Source organism: Maylandia zebra, linkage group LG4 (assembly GCF_041146795.1).
Source record: "Maylandia zebra isolate NMK-2024a linkage group LG4, Mzebra_GT3a, whole genome shotgun sequence".
NCBI classification, from domain to species: Eukaryota; Metazoa; Chordata; class Actinopteri; order Cichliformes; family Cichlidae; genus Maylandia; species Maylandia zebra.
In genome coordinates this window covers 13,480,397-13,497,797 of record NC_135170.1, presented here as the reverse complement: position 1 = coordinate 13,497,797, position 17,401 = coordinate 13,480,397, and the positions used below count along the sequence as shown (strand labels likewise).

Below are 17,401 nucleotides of genomic sequence, written 5' to 3'. Positions count from 1 at the left end.
AACTCTGTCTTCGTCGCCAACAGCTGCTGTTGAAGTACCCTAGAGTTACACAATGGACGCACAAAAGGGTTCAATAAGCAATTACAGCACTGTGATAGTGCTGGACAGCTTCCTGACATGTGTGAATGTGAGACTCGCCCTCTAGGTGTTTTTCTGGAAAGGCAAACATAAGGAAATGGTTTTAGTCATCTTGGCTAGAATATATTATTGAAATTGACAGATTTAGCTATGGAGCAGAAAAGTGGCCCTTGGCTAAACTTTTCATACAGTAAATAAATCAATAAATTTGGGGTCTGCAGCCACAAACGCCCACACACAGCCATCCACTGTCAAATTCAACAGTATAACGAGAAAAACAGATGCACAAGACTAACTTGATACAACAGGGGCTGAAAGCATGATGTTACGTCACGAGGAAATGAAATGTACATTTAAGAGAAGCTGATTTAGAGCAATGAAGTCAGAAAAGGTGAAGGGGCAAGAAAAAATAATAAAAATCATACAGCAAAATATTTTTCAAATATTTTTTTCTCTCCAGGAAAAGGGACCGATAAAATAGGGCCAAGCAAACAAGGTTGTAAGTGTCTTTAGGGCAGAGCATGTATGAGGGAAGTGGTGGCGGTGGTGGTGGTGTTGGGGGCGGTGGTGATGACCAAACAGCAGAGTCGAGTTCCACTCAGAGAGCTCACACTAATCTGACTCGACATGCTGAACCGGGTCTATTTTTATTCCTTACAAATCACTCCTTTTGCTCGGGACTCGCTCATGCCACTTTTTCCCCATAGTTTGTTGCTTGTATTTTTATTTGTCTCTTCTGCCTTACATCTATGGTCAGCGGGCACACAGATCAAAGAGCAAAGAGCAAATAGCAATCATACAAATGCTCACAAATTCTTTCTTTTTATTGGCTACCTGTTAATTTATCTGGAATTTGGTGACTGATAATAAAAAGATATTCTCTGACATTACAAACCATATAGCTTCTTTAAAAAAATTGCAAAAAATGAATAAATATTTGAATGCTCAAAGTATAAAAATATATGAGGTGGGTGGTGGTCTGGTGGTGGGGGTCCACATTCATATATCAAACCAAAAACAGTCTATATTTGACATTTGTTCATTGTTAGGACCACCTTTGAATCATCTATATCCACACATGAATAATCACTATATTTACTGGAAAATTATATGTTGTTACATGGGCACAGTTACATAGTGAGTGAGTCTAAAGAGAAACTTGATGACAATCAGGGTTAATTTGATCATTTCCATATGTCCATGTCTACTTTTGCACATAGTGAAGTGACTGTAATAAAGCGCCTTGTAAACAGTATAGATCAGTAATGAATGTATCAGTCTTTGATTTACTTTTGTTGCCGTTACTGATCAATTGGACAGCCTGATACAAATGTTTAGGATAGTACAACACTATCCGGTCTTTAAGTCTAACGTCATTAGCCATGTCTGGGCCCAAACTCCGCTGCAGGTCTCAAAGTCAAACAATCACTGCGACATCACTAAGAGTTGAAGAACTGTCTAAATTCTTTCATCTGTAATAAAATGTGGCTTGTCTACCAGGTGTAACAATTAAGTTTAACATCCAAGCATCATTGAAAGCAGAATTTATTAAATTTAACAGAGATAGAAGTTAGCAGGAAATTAGCTCGCTAGTTTCCACCTAAACATGATATACCATGTTCTGACTCAGGGATTTCAGAAAAATAATTAAACATACAGCTCTGCTATCAAACTTCTGACACAAATGAAGATAGAAAACTACGGGTCGCGGGGGCAGCAGCCTAAGCAACAATTAAGTTTAATATCCAGGCATCCATGAAAACAGAATTTACTAAATTTAAGTTAGCTCGCTCGTTTCCACCTAAACATGACATACCATGTTCTGACTGAGAGATTTCTTAAAATTTTAAAACATACAGCTCTGCTATCACTTCCAACATAAATGAAGACAGAAAACTAAACAGCAGTGTCGTTTTGTAGGATTACTGAAATTTGGCTAGCTGGTATGTAATGACGTGCTATGTGATCGCTAGCAACACAGCTATGTTAGCATAACATAAACACAGTGAAGCTGGAGGACAAACGCTAACTTTTTCCACTGGATAAAAGTTGGGGGTTCCCGATGGTTAGGGACAAATGCAATTGCATGGCAGGGTGCTGTAAACGGACCGAACTTCAGTCATGAGAACAACTGAGATAATCCATCCACAATACGAGGTTAGCCATTAATATACTGCTGGCATGGGCTGGGCTGTAGTTACATCATAAGGTTTTAAAAACTGAGCTTTAAAATGAATAGCGGTAATAGAAACCAAAAGAGGCCAACAGTGATGACTGTTTTAGGGGCTTGTTGAGATTAAATAGAACAAGATACAAACCATGAAAACATGTTCAAAACACAACAGCCTTATTAAACGCAGAGTTGGTTGGGCCCAGAAGCAAGATCATGTCATCACTTAAAGGCCGGATAGAACTGAATATGGTAATATTGTAATTATATAATATCAAAATATAACCACCTCTTTGTCTTGTTCTGTCCTTTTCATCTAGACACAACTCCAAGAGACTACTACAAGAGCTACCCAATGGTAGACTACACCCACCGCCAGTCTCCTCCCACCTTCCAGCCTATCAACTTCCACCCCAAGGACAAGCCCTTCCTCCCACCACCAGATGTCCATGCACCTTTAGCCATTACCATCAACGCCTCCCAGATCCCCAAACCTAAGATCTCCAAGACCAACACTCACCCACTCACCTCCAGCTCAGCCTTCAAAGCATGGGACCCAAGTAAGAGCCACATTCAGCACCCGGCAGCCTCCCACATGGGCCTTGGCGGGCAACAGCATCACCCTATCCAACAGCAGCAGCACCAGACACTGCACCAACAGAACAGCAGGCGCCAGGCCTACTCCAACAAGAGGCAGTTCAGCATTGAAACGCTGCCCGAGCTCTTCTCGCAGCCGCTGGGCTACGGCCATTCGCCGCATATGCACCCCAAGCACAAGGGACTGGCCACTAACAGCAAAACAGAGGTCACTGTGTGAACATGGGGCAGGATTGATGAACAGACAGAAGACAAAAATGGAGCAGTTGAGGGGAAATGTTCTAATATCTTTTATATCCTCAGTTATAATGGTGTGCTGGAGCAAGCAAATATCGTATCTGGAATTTTTTTAACTCTGCATTTTCCTTGTCATTGTTACCAAGAATAACAATAATGTGAGTGATATTTGTGTACTTTTATGACCACTAAAGCAAAACAGATAAGTTGCAGATAAGCTGTGAAGGTGGTGGATTAGTGGATTATTTGCTTTGACTCTTTGAACCCAGCAGCGTCTCTAAATAATTGAGTGGCAGTTGGCACAGCTCTCTCCTCCGTCTCCTCTCAAGCCCCTTGTACCTCGGTGACATTTTGCTCAGGTGCCGAGTGCCCTTCCACTATGTACAAATGTTCAAATTCAACTCATACACGCTTTACCCCTCAAACTGGCCCAGACTCTAACACTGACAGGAGAGGAGGGTAGAGGCGTGTGTCCCCCAAGACTCTAGCTTCCCATCAGTAGACACAATGCCATTGTGTTGTCACCACTCATTGCCCTCCAGCCCTCCAAAGAATGAGATATCAGCCTCGCAATTCATACTAGAGTGGAGGGCAGGATAGTGTGGGAGGGATTCATCTCATTCCAGGCGCAAGTGAGATGAGAAAGATAAGAATAAATGAGGAATGCATACACATGTACATACTACACACTTGTCAAAAATTATACAAGGTTCCCAGCAGTGTCAAGGGACCACAGAAAACCCCACCTCCATCCGAAAAACTGGGCAAATGAACAAGCTGGCCCTTTAGTTATTTGTGGCAGCATGTTGAACAGCAAATTTCAGTCACAGTCTCTTGTGACGTGGTGGATATTTTTACCTCTACATGAAGCCGAGGATGTGTTACAATACCTAGAAAAGGGGCAAAGGGATCATCCCGAAATGTCATTGCAAAGTCAGTGAATTCTTTCCATTTCACAAATGCATCACAGAAAAGTCAGTTAATCCTGCACATTAGTACAGACATGGATTTTCTCTGACCCCAGAATTTCGCTTTGTTATTTTTGGTGCCATACATTTGCAAAGATACATTTTCATAATTAGACACTAATGATTAACATAATTCTGGATGTAGGAAGAGAGTGATGTGATGCATTCAGAAACCTTTTTCCCTGCTGTTTGATGCATGGAGATATTTCTGCAAAACTAACATAATCTGAAAGGCTGAAACCAACTGTACATAGTACACTGCAGTTTACTTCACTTCCTCTTAACAAAGTGCTCAAACACTATAAGTTAATAACTGCTTCCACGTGCATACACAGCAGCATAAATCAGTGGATTTCTGGGAGATAACGCTTCAAACTGTTGAATACTGACATAAAAAATTAACCAGGTATAAATCGAGAGATTTATACCAAGGGCCAAAAGTAGAAATTAATACCCATTGATAATACCCATTGATAATCATAATAATACCCATAATCATTAATACCCATTGATAATCATACGTGGTAACGTAACAACCCGTAACAACCCGTCGATGCTCATTCTACATTTTAATAAATAAATTATATCTTTTTATCTTAGAAAAAATCCCTTTTTGTTTCAATTTGGTTTGCTGTCTCTCTATGTTTGGTGAACACAGGAGTTCTGCACCAGCTAATTGTTAATTTATCTTATTTATAGGTTGTGTCTTCTTAGCTAGCTTGCTAGCCATGAATAATAGCATTTAAAAAAATACATTAAACAAAACAAATGTTAGTTATCAGCTTTATCACGAGTGTAGTTAGCCATCAACTCTTTTTTCACTTTTAGTTAATCTTAGAAAAACCTTTTTGAAGATTTTCACCAAATTCTTGCAACAATGTCAGCTAGCATAAATTTGGCATGACCCTTACAGGCACAATAGCTAAACACAAGGAAATAATGGAAATTTGCCCATGTTAAAAGTTCCAACCATAAAAGGCACCTTTTGTACCTTTACCTAATTGCTATTCCAGAGGAGTAACTAGAAATACTGTTTTTTTAAAGTAGAATTTCTAGAGTAGTTTGCCAAATAGCAGTTTTTTGATAGCTTAAGTATAAAAAAACGCAATAATGCTTTCATCCTTCAAAATCCCTTACCATCCCACCACTTATTTCCAATTCCTCCTCCTCAATATAGACCAATCCAACAGCCAGTCTGACTCACTGATTGAATTCACCTTCATTTGTTATCACTGGGACACCAGCTATTCCGCAGTGCATATGCCTGGCTCATGCTACAGCGCATCCGGCAGGTGGTGGAACCTCATCAAACAGCACCGCTTAACAGAGTCGCACATTATTTGGCACTTTTTCTCTCTTTCCCTCCCTTTCTGTCTCTCCATCTATCTCTCTTCTTTCACTCTGTATCTCACTTGCTTTCTCTTACTTGTAGTGTCCTAGCAGACTTTCTTCTACTGCCCGACCTCCCTTTGTGCATCCATATCCAGGAAGGGTTGAGCAGTGGGTACGAAGCACTCTCCCTGATGTTTGGTACCCACTGCTCCAAGCTGTTGTAAACGTGATAGCCTCACTGGGTCTTCATAGTGTGTTTGAGCATGTACAAGGAGAAAACTATAATTAATGACAGAGCCAGTCAAAGCATGGCAGGCTCCAGATTCATCCTCACTACACCACACCGCACAAGCGCTCACACAAAAACGATTACATTCATACGCACATGCACAAGCTAGCATCCACAAACACAAGCTGTGGCATCAATGACCAAATGCTTTGCAATATATTATTCATATCTGGAGATTTGCTGATGCCAAGCTTAAAGAAGTAAAGTGGATTTTATGTAAGACAGATTTAAATTTTTAAGAAGATTTTGTTTGTATGTTTTACTTGCCAGCAGAAATGTCAGTCAGCCAAATTCCCCAATTTGCATCTCAATTTTATTGGAGCTGTGAATGTGCACAAGCGAATAAAATGAGCAGCAGGGTAAAACTTTAACGAGCAAGAATCAAGTAGCAGTATAATGCTCGCTTGTAATGCTGCAATGGCTTCTCCACTTTACCTCTCCAAGATGTGAAAAACCTGTTAGGCAAGCTGTTGGACTGGTGGTAGGGGATGGCATGCTTTTGTAATAGGGGATCAGTAGAGAATGGGGATCATGAATACAAAAGCATCAATGGGATATGCATGCTGTGAATATGCATCAAACACATCTGTGCTTATGCTTTCGCCAGCACTGCACAGTATTCAGTGCACCACAGTGCCGCAGCTTCTCTTGCGTGGCTTCACCATCTCTTTGACTTTTATTTTCTCGAGGTGCCACATTTTTTAGTGGGTCACTTCATATGAAAAGCTTTCTGGCCTCTAAAATCCCTACCAAACCGTTCTGTGGGCTCTCTCCCTAATCAGTCGGAATGCATAAGAGGTTGAGAATAAATAAGGAATGACAGCGAGTAAACAAGCAATATGCATCAGTGAAGCAATAAGCGCTAAACCTCCCTCGCCCTATCTCTCTCTTTCTGTTTGCCTATTTGGAAGCCTCCTCAGAGTTTAAGGCTGGGTGCTAAAAAGGGCACGGGTGTCCTTATTAGCCACGTCAGAGCTGAGTGAAAGAATGAGCTGTGCAGAGGGCTTGAGACAAAAAAATGAAGGCGATGAGATGAGAAAAGAGAAACGTGGCTGTACGAACACAGCCGATATCGCGATGGTTGTTTTTCATTCTGACTTGTCTGGGTGGTCTAAAAACATTCATTCTGGGTCTTATCTCTGTGCATTCAAGCAACCAGCTATCAAAAACGCTTTGTGACTGTAGCTGGGAGTCGAATATGGTGTTTACTCTGATTTGCACAACAACAAAATCAGGAACTGGACCTTGTACTCACTGCCTGGCCTCAGAGGGCGTGAAGCTTGTGCTACCCAACAACTCGGAGGTTGAACAGAATGCCAACACAGGCTCCAGGATTTGCAATTAAGGAGCAGAGTTAGTCCTTCAGGACAAGCAAAGCCTGAGGACAGGCTACCAGCAAAGTGAAAGAGACTGGCAACTTGAAAGCTTTGCTCGGATTTTGTTAGCTGTCATGTCTCGCGGAGATGGCTGACAGCGAGCGCTGTGAACGCCTGCTTCTTGAATTGTTCATTTTGTGAGATCCGTATCACAGCTGCAATCTTGCTGATGTACTGGAAAACAATGGCACCTTTCAGTGTTAATTTCCCAATGGACAGCGAATGGACAGTGAAGGATGTGTTTTTACATCAACGATGGATGAACCTTAATGACTCCCTTCAAGCAAATGACATACATGTACCAACATCCACACACACCTGAAACAAGACACAAGAGCCACAGACGTATAACGCTACTTATATCCTAAACACAAAGTCTCCAACTTTGTGATATGAAGCAGGACCAAAAGCCTTGAATCAGGAGAAACTGAGTACACCTAACTGATGCTTAAACATCCAAAACGGTGAGAATGCTGGGACTGCTTTGGATCATCAGCTTAGAGTGAATTTACTCAATCTCTCCTGATTACGACAGACTGTGGCATTGCTCGCTCGAGTCAGAGCTAACTGACTGTTGTTTGTAAAACTTCCTCTCTATAAAAGAATCATCAAGTATTCTACGGCAGGTTATCTGAATGCAACCTGGTAGACATACTTGGGCTCCATGATCCCGAGCAATATATAGATTATGTTGTATGGTTCGATTGTTTCTTTGTTTTCTGTCCGTTTTTGTACGGTGTTTTTCAATGATTGACCAACGGAAAAATTTTGAAGAGCTTCCAGATTTCATGGCCGCACCCCTTGCCCCCGCCCCTCGCAATCACCTAGCACATGCCATACAATGTAACGTCAAGCAGATGAATTACATTATATGCCATGTGTTTGAAGCTTGTACGGTATACATGCACTCATATATTTAATGTTAAATGATATTGCATTGTATCCAAGTGCTTTGCCAACACATTCGCTGAAAGTGAAAGGAAGACTCAGCGGTTTCTTGTACAGCTTTTGCATCTGCAAAAAAAAAAAAAAAGACAAAGACAAAAAAAAAAGTAATGCGTCGTCTCATAATAATTTGTAATAGGCAGCAATAGGCTGCCTTGGATTGCTATGTAATACTTGTGTTTATATGTATCCTATACCATTTGTCTGCTGTGAAATTCGTTGACTACTCAGCTTACATAAGGGCTTTTTATAGATATATAAAAGCAGACTGGGCAATCTGACGTCACTCTGTAACTCAAGACAAATTTCTCCAGATTTTTTGTTTTTATGTTTGTTTTTTTAGGGATGAAGGGATATGAACAGAATTTTCACGCATACAAAATGCTATATAATAAAGTTTTGACTGCCAAACTACAATGTCTATAGGCACTCATACTGCATTGGCCCATGTGTCTTGTTTGAATAAATCTTTCAAGAAATATAGCATTTGTTAATCGTACCTGTGTCTGCTGGCTGTTTCTTTCTAAGAGTCATGTTGCTTTAGGAAACTGTTTATCTCACACCTTTTAGCAACATTATTTGCCTAAATGATATAGCAGGCATGGTAAACAGACAGTTAATTCTAAAGTTTTACCTAATGGGATGTAATAAAAATCATCTGGTCCTTAAAAAAGTACAACCTCTAATGAATTATGGACTTTCTAATACTTGAAAATGCCCATTTAACCTTTCCCAGATTGATGGGTAGTAGACTGCCTCCTTAGGATCATTGCTAATTTCTTCCCTCCTTGGCATAAAGCTCAATGCTCCCGCAAACTGCCAAAACTTCTGCTTTTATAGACGTGCTCACACTTGCTGATGATCAATTAATCAAGTCCACTTCACTAGCAGCATCTGGCTGCTATTTAGCCTCTAAATTCCTATGGAAGTAGTGAGGATATTCTTGGTTCTTTACACACTGATTCTACATCTTGATGACACAGTGTAATATGTTTTGTATTTACCTAATTTAGATGATTTCTTTTCTGTCCTTATACATAAAACTGAAAGAGCATGTAGTTTTCTTTTTTTAACTTTGACATATGGAGTATATACTACAGTATAAAAAACTCAGCAGCAATTTAGCTTAACTTTGCATGAAGACAGGAAAAAGTCTGCCTTTGCACAAAAGTTAGAAAATCCAATATCTACCACTGACCCTTACGGTGTGTTCACACCGAACGCGATAGACGCGAACAGAGCGTCAGGTTTACATGTAAAGTCAATGGGAAAGCGCAATGACCCACGATTGCGGCTCCCGCGAAAATTCGGAAGCAGATTTGCGTCGCCAAAACGCCAAAACGCCTGAAACGCACGTCAGTCTAGTGCGTTTGGAGCGTTTGACTCGCGAAAATAACCACGCGCGTGAGTTTTTGTGTTGCATTTTGTGCATACGCGCGTTACGCGTCTACCGCTCGAGTTGGAAAAATCTGAACTCCAGCGTCAAACCGCGCTGCGACAACCAATCAGGAGCCTGTTGACGTGGCTGTGACTTAAGTCAAACGGGCAGATCCAGCCAAAGCCCTTCATTCTTCAATGGAAGGAAGGCTAATCAACGCCGTAGCAAACGTAGCTGTACGACACCAGCTGCTTTCTGTACCGAGACAGGAATATAAAGGACCGAGCTTGGAGGAAGATATGTAAAGAGATCGGGCAACCTGGTAAGTTCATTCATTTCTCTTTTGAAAGTTTTCGCTGACCCGGGGAAGCCGCACAAAAGCTAGCAAGCCACCGCTATTTTCCCACTGACGTACAAATACCGTTCTGCTTTTATGTATGTTGTCATATAGGAATATATTTTGTTTATCAATAAACAGCACACAGTGGTCCCGCTCATCCGTCACTGCTTCGCTTTTTCGCTGATTTTCTTTTTCTTTTCTTGCACCGTACAGCATTGCATTCTGCAGCCTGATTGACAAATCTCCTTCGTGTCGTGTCTCCTGCGCTTGCCAAATTCATCATGTTTGGTTTTGATAACCATCACGTCCAATAGAAAAAACAGCACAAAAATACCCATAACTATGACCCTCATTCGGAAATAGACACCTGTAACGGTGTGTTCACACCGAACGCAATAGACGCGAACGAAAACGCCCCAAATGCCCCTAATTTGATGCGTGCACATTCGCACCTCAACGTGTGTCCAAGAAAAATCCATCGCGCCTCAAAATTGCATATTTTGACGCGGGTGAACCGGAAATGTGGGAGGAAGTTGTGCCAGACCGGTATCTTCGCGATTCAAACGCGCTAGACTGACGCGCGTTTCAGGCATTTTCGCGACGCAAATCTGCTTCCGAATTTTCGCGGGAGCCGCAATCGCGGGTCATCGCGCTTTTCCATTGACTTTACATGTAAACCTGACGCTCTGTTTGCGTCTATCGCGTTCGGTGTGAACACACCGTTAAGCATGTTTATTAGCAGTTATAGCATGTTTGTTTACTTGTACACACTTGTATGTTTGTAACATATAAAATCCTCATTTTTTACATTTATTTTGGTACTGCAAATGATTGCACAGAGTCCATGAAAGATACTGCGATGCCATCAAATAGTTGGTAGATTCCCATATTGTATCCTTGAGTTCGACATTTTGGCTGTCAGCACCTTGGGTTTGAAACCTGATGTATGAGGGGTTGATCCACTGCATATTCATCAGGCAGACACTACTGACTCATCAGTATCAAAGCAGTCACACAAATTAAGTATACTTTTAGTAAGTAATTTTACCGAAATTTTGACCACAATTTATGAAATTAAGTAAGTAAATTAAGCAATTAACTAAGAACACAGATTTATTAGGAATGTGTTTACTTATTTCACAGTGAGCAACACTGTTTTTTTTCTCAGCAGCAAGAATGAAGATTGAAGATACGTAAACATTTTTCACAACCAGAGTCTACATCCATCTTTTGTTTGGTCAGAATAGAGCAGGAGCTTTCAAAAACTAATGTCCTAGTCTAACAGTATCTAAGGTAGCCCAGGCACAACAATCCATAAGGACACAGAATGTGCCAAAGATCAAAAACTAGCCACAGTAGCTTAAAACAGTAGCCTATCCCAGCTGTCTTAGGGCAAGAGGCAGGGTACACCCTGGACAGGTTGTTAGGATGCCTGGGTCGTCGACCCAGGGTTTTTGAGTTTATGATATTATTTATACTGTCTAGTTTTTGGTTTCTTTGAGTTCCGTCTTATGGCTTATGTCTCCCCTATCACCTGCATCCCCTTGTCTAGTTCGCGTCTATGTGTATCCTAAGTTCCTATATCCCCGTGTTCAGTCAGTGTTTGTGTCTGCCCTGTTCCCACGTCTCTGTTCCCTTTGTAGTGCCTGCATATGAGTCTGTGTCTTTGTTCAGTCTGTGTTATGTGTTTCCTGTTTTACTTTGAAAGTCCATGTCTGATGTTAATGTGTCTGGTTTTGCTTCCTCTTGTCTCGTTAGGCCTGATTTGCCCCAGCTGTGTTTCCCTCCTGTTACCCATTCCCTGATTGCTCCCTCTGTGTATTTAAGCCCAGTGTTTCTCTGTGTCTGTGTTGTGATCTACCGTTTTCTTAGCTGTGTGTTCTGGCATTTCTCTAGTTTAAGTTTGTTTTGAGTTTTTTTTAGTTTTGTTATATTTTGAGTATTAAATTAAAGCCTTTTTTGAGTTCACGTCTGTCTCCGGAGTCTGCACCTTGGGTCCTATTCCTGCCTGCACACAGCCACACCTAACACAGGTCGCCAATCTGTCGCAGGGCTATGCCATTAGACAGTTCCTGCAGTTTTGTAATTAAAATGGAACTTGCTTCTAGTACCTGTCAATTCACAGGATGAAGCATTTCACTAACGTCACACCTCAAACAGACCAGTAGCTGTGACCTTACTCCCCAGTTTAAGCTGGACAAGAGAGATTGATTTGTGACTGTGATCTTGGAATTCTTGACAGAATCAGTACATTCATCAGGCAGCTCAAACTGACCAGCACCAGACTCTTGGTGTATAGCTTACTGTAACCATCCATCCATTTTCTTAACCACTTGTCCAATTCAAATAACACGGTGGGCTGGAAGCTATCCCATCATAGGGCAAGAGACGGGCTCATCCTTGACTTGCTGCCAGCCTCCAGTCTATTGCAACTGCTGCAGCTAATCTATCGGAAAACTGAACAAGGTCATAGTTGGTGCAGGTGTCAGAAAACATCCTGGGATTTGCAAAAACTAAGTCACTTAAAGGAGAAGGGAGGGAAATGGGTTCAAGAGCAGGGTAAATTATAGCACTTCATCACCAGCGTAACCCTTATAAGCACTGAGTGTCATAAACTGATGATGAAAATAAGTACAGGATTACACAAGAATTAAGGTTTCCCCCAAAATTTCCTGCTTAATTAGTTTTGACAACAACACTCGTGGCAGCTCTAGCAAGGAAACTGCCAAAAGATCTGCTTCAAGCTTTCATATGACCCAGTTTATTAGAGTTCCCAAGCATGAATCCCTGCAGAATATTCTCTCAGGTTTATTGGTAAATGACACATTCAAACCTCCAAATACAGAAAGTCAGAAAATCTAACAAAAACACATACCAGCAGGACAGAATGTAAAAAAAGAGTAAAAAATCTTTACCCCATCCTTTCACATATCTGCATTTTCTGCCTCTCTTCTCTGCTTTTTTGTCTCACACAACAACAAAGTCTGGGTCTCCCAAAGAAGCGTGTTGCCATTTAATTTGTTCTGACATTGTTTGGGATCTGACTATGTTTGCCGTGGGTTATAACCGAGCTGGCAGTGCTGTGTTTTAAGTGTGCAACGTCCTCTGACTGCATGTGAAACCGTTTGCGTTGTCTCGTCTCTTTAAAAGATCAATTCTTTTTGAGAGCAAATCTCGATTTTTAATACAAACTACTCACTTAGGCCATTATCTTCAATTACTAAAAGCTAAGTATGGCTATATGGGAAAAGCAAAAGGTGAAAAGCAGCTATTCAAGGTTGCGCCAGTGCTTTGGCTCACCTGGAGGTAATATCAATGTCTTTACCACATCAGGTCCTATTTCAGTTAGAGCAACCCGGATAGGATGACCTGTCACAGGGTTTAACACAAAAACAAACAGAACAAAAGAGACTTGCTGTCAAAACAGGAAAGCGACGCTGTTTCTGAGAAGAAGACAACAAAAAAACACACAGCAGGGGTGTCATGCAAACAGTTACAAACTAAGTTTTGCTCATAAAAGAGTTGTAGAAATATCCCAGGCAGGGCAAAAAAGGGGCATTACTAAATTAAGGGTTTATCTTTTCTTTAATTTATGGATTTAAATAAGGCCGACTACTGAGGAGTAGTGAACCCTTTGTTTTTAAACTACTGCTCTGTGATTGTTTTGAATCTTTAAATCGAGCAACACCCTGTTAAACATACAGTGTTTTCATTAAATATTTCATTGGAAATATTCATAAAAGGTGTTTAATGCAGTGAGGTGAACAGAAAATAATCCATATATGCAAAAATAATCCAAGTCTGCACTTTGATCAACGATTCAAGATATTTTATTGTCATCATGCAGTCGCATTACGAAATTCTGTGCAGTAGTTCTCAACTTAAAATATCAACTAAACACAATAAAAAAAAATACACAATAATGGTAAATGGCCTGTATTTGTATAGCGCTTTACTAGTCCCTAAGGACCCCAAAGCACTTTACATATCCAGTCATCCACCCAGTCACACACTGGTGATGGCAAGCTACATTGTAGCCACAGCCACCTTGGGGTGCACTGACAGAGGCAAGGCTGCCAGACACTGGCGCCACCGGGCCCTCTGACCACCACCAGTAGGCAACGGGTGAAGAGTCTTGCCCAAGGACACAACGACCGAGACTGTCCAAGCCGGGGCTCGAACCGGCAACCTTCCGATTCCAAGGAAAACTCCCAACTCTTGAGCCACGATCGCCCTGAGATGTGTCGAAGCATGCAAAGAAATGGCTTAACTGTTTGTCACACTTATAGTCACTTATTGTTATTGTTATTATTCATTGCGCTTTTGTTGTCAGTGTTCCTGAATGTGCTGTTTGTATTTGTGTTTAAATGAATAATTCAGTAGGAATAACTGATGAGAGGAAACATAAAATTAGGAAAAGAGCAAATATTTATTTAACTAATGACCACTGAAGATGGTTTTCCCTAGACAAGACAGTGTGTGTGTGTGTGTGTGTGTGTGTGTGAGAGAGAGAGAGAGAGAGAGAACGCCACTGATGAAGGCTCTAACAGGAAAGGTCAAAACCCTGTGTTCTTCACATCTGTCACCCACCTACTACTACTGAGCCACTGGACCAAAGGTAATAAACAGGTCAACACAAATACACTGAAAAGTTTTGTTTTCACTGTTACTTATTGAATTTTGGTTTGAGTGTTTGTAAGTATTACACATTTTGGTGTACAGAGCCGATACTCTTTGTTTATTTTTAGATTAGGCAATGTCTTGAAATCAGAATGACACAAAACTGTTACTCTGACAGTTTCACATGGTTCGACTGTTTGGTGGGCAGCATAAAGAAGCAGGGGGGGACAAGCCAGTCATGGTAACAGACAATCACTGTAATCGACACATCAATGGCATTAAATAAAATACTTCATATGGGGTTATTAAATCATCACTTGTAAGAATTCAGTGTTTGAAATGGGTCCATTATGTTGACACACGTGAAAACTTATGTCCCTTGTAATAGATTTTTCACATCAAACCAATTGCTTTGTATCACTAATAAACACTAATGCTATAATATCCATACAATATAGGATCTACTTTCTGGGCATAGCATGCCAGGAAAATGAATGTCATGCCAGAGGAACAGCTCCAAAGGCGACGAGGGAGTAAGACAAGGAGGGAAAGGTTGCTTACTGTAGCTGCCTGGTTGTGGAACTAGTGCCTTAAGCGCAGAGCTTTGACCTTTAACAGTGGATCAATCACTGACAGTATGGTGCATTATTTCAAAGAATATCACTTTAATTATTCCATATTTTATTTGCTTTACCTTTTTATTTTTTGGGGAGAAAATGTATTATTATGTCTTATAATATGAGTGAAAAGGTTTTTATTCCTATTAGAGTGTCCTGGATTACTCTCTGAGGCCTATACTCTAAGACTTCCGTAACTCAGAAATGGCAAACCAGATTTAGTTGAAAAAAATAAATGTCGGTTACATAATTATATTAATTACAATGATGGTTTTCTTTCTAATTGCTAATAGTTGGGGGTATTAGCAAGTAAAAACAAAATTATCTTTTCTGATTGTCTGGGGTTGGAGTTTGGTTAAGGGCTGAGGCTGACACTACTGATGACTCACAGCTCAGGGGGTGCTGATATATTCTAGCATACCTGTGTTTATGTGACCACCATTTATATATGTCCAAATTGCATTAATGGAATATGGTAGCGATTAATTCTTATGATGTTATAGCCATGTCAAAATTGAGCAACTGTATAAGCTGCCTTTATTTATTTGTGGTACCTTAGAGATATTATGACTTTACACATTTTCAGTAGCCTGCATGCATTCTATCAGATATCGATCAAAACATTAGACACACGCTGCAGCTCTGTCACATTCAGCAGGCACGTTAGGGAGGATTCCACCTTTCACGGTAGGCTGCCTGATGCTTCTGCGAGGAATGGTTTTACCGTGTCCGTCACAGTGACAACAACCAATCACTCACAGGACAAGCTAACCGAATTTCAATTAGTAATTTGCATGAACTGTCTGTTAGCTATGGTCAAATAAAACAGAATGATTCTGCACTCCAATAACCAATTTTTTCTTCATTTTGAAGAACTCCAGAGTGACCAACTCACTTTGTTTTATATATATATATACCATATTTTTTGGACCATAAGGCGCACTGTTGATCAACGGGTCTGTTTTCATACATAACGTGCACCAGATTATAAGGCGCATTAAGCGAAACAAAACAGTCAGATAAGTCAAAATTTACTCAACTCATTCTTCTTGCTTCCTCCACTTCTGAACCATTGATTCATTAATGCCGAATTCTCTCATAGCTGCTCTATTCCCATGTTGTTGCAGTATATTAATGACTAACCTTGTATTGTGGATGGATTATCTCAGTTGTTCTCCTGACTGAAGTTTGGTCCGTTTACAGCATCCTGCCATGCGATTGCATTTGTCCCTAACCATCGGGAACCCTCACGTTAACTTTTATCCAGTGGAACGAAGTTAGCATTCATCCTCCAGCTTCACTGTGTTTATGTTATGCTAACATAGCTGTGTCACTAGCGATCACGTAGCACATCATTATATACCAGCTAGCCCAACTTCAGTAACCCTACAAAAGTCACTGCTGTTTAGTTTTCTGTCTTCATTTATGTTGGAAGTGATAGCAGAGCTGTACGTTTTAAAATTTTAAGAAATCTTGCAGTCAGAACATGGTATGTCATGTTTAGGTGGAAACGAGCGAGCTAACTTAAATTTAGTAAATTCTGTTTTCATGGATGCCTGGATATTAAACTTAATTGTTGCACCTAGTAAAGCAGCAATGCTGATCATTTTATTAAAGTTGAAAGAATTTAGACAGTTTTTAACTCTCAGTGATGTCGCAGTGTCCGTTTAACTTTGGGAACTGAAGCGGATGGCGTTTTGGACCCAGATTACTCCGTGAGCCATAACGCTCCGACAATCCATCAAGCGGTGTGACGTCGTAGCTTACCAAAGTCGTAGTAAAACATTTTTTGACAGCTTTTTGAGCGCCGTGTACCACATAAAATCAGTTCGAGGTCAGTAAGCACAACCAAAATTCATACATAAGGCGCACCGGATTATAAGGCGCACTGTCGATTGTTGAGAAACAGGATTTGAAGTGCCTCCTATAGTGCGGAAAATACGGTATTTTTACAACTTGGTTTGACCGCTCCGTGAATCGCTACCTTATTGTGGTGGAGGGGTTTGTGTGTCCCGGGGATCCCAGGGGCTATGTTATCGGGGGACTTCCACCCCCTGGTAGGGTCTCCCATGGAAAATTGGTACCTGGGTGAGGGACCCAGGGACCTTGGGTGGGGAAGGAGCCAGAGCTAGTACGTGAGATTGAGAGGTACAATAGAACAAAAAACATAATTACAGATTCAACAGCACTTCTTCCTATAGTTACTTGGATTCAGTCCTCACTATATTTAACTGAAAAACTGTAACTAATTGCTTCTACAGTAGGTTATGTCCTTACATCCTCAAATCCAGTTAAGAATGTCTGATTCAATTTATTTTCAACCCAAAGCACCCACTGAACATCTTTTAAATTAACAACTTAATTAATTTTGACAGTGATAATACGATCGCACATTTATCCTGGGAAAAAAGGACATAATGTAGATTAAACCTTTCATTATTTTCGACCTGAAGA

At 40.7% G+C, this 17,401-nt stretch overlaps 1 protein-coding gene across 2 annotated transcripts in view; it reads left to right on the top strand.

Annotated features, from left to right (window-relative positions):
• Nucleotides 1-8,491, top strand: part of LOC101483114 (protein shisa-8) — a 128,051-nt gene extending 119,560 nt beyond the window's left edge. For both annotated transcript variants that reach the window (XM_004560786.4, XM_004560785.4), the window contains exon 5: nucleotides 2,569-8,491. In XM_004560786.4, coding sequence (XP_004560843.1) covers nucleotides 2,569-3,065 — 497 coding nt within the window. In that variant the 3' untranslated portion in view covers nucleotides 3,066-8,491. The remainder of the gene's footprint in view (nucleotides 1-2,568) is intronic.
• Nucleotides 8,492-17,401: the final 8,910 nt, after the last annotated feature.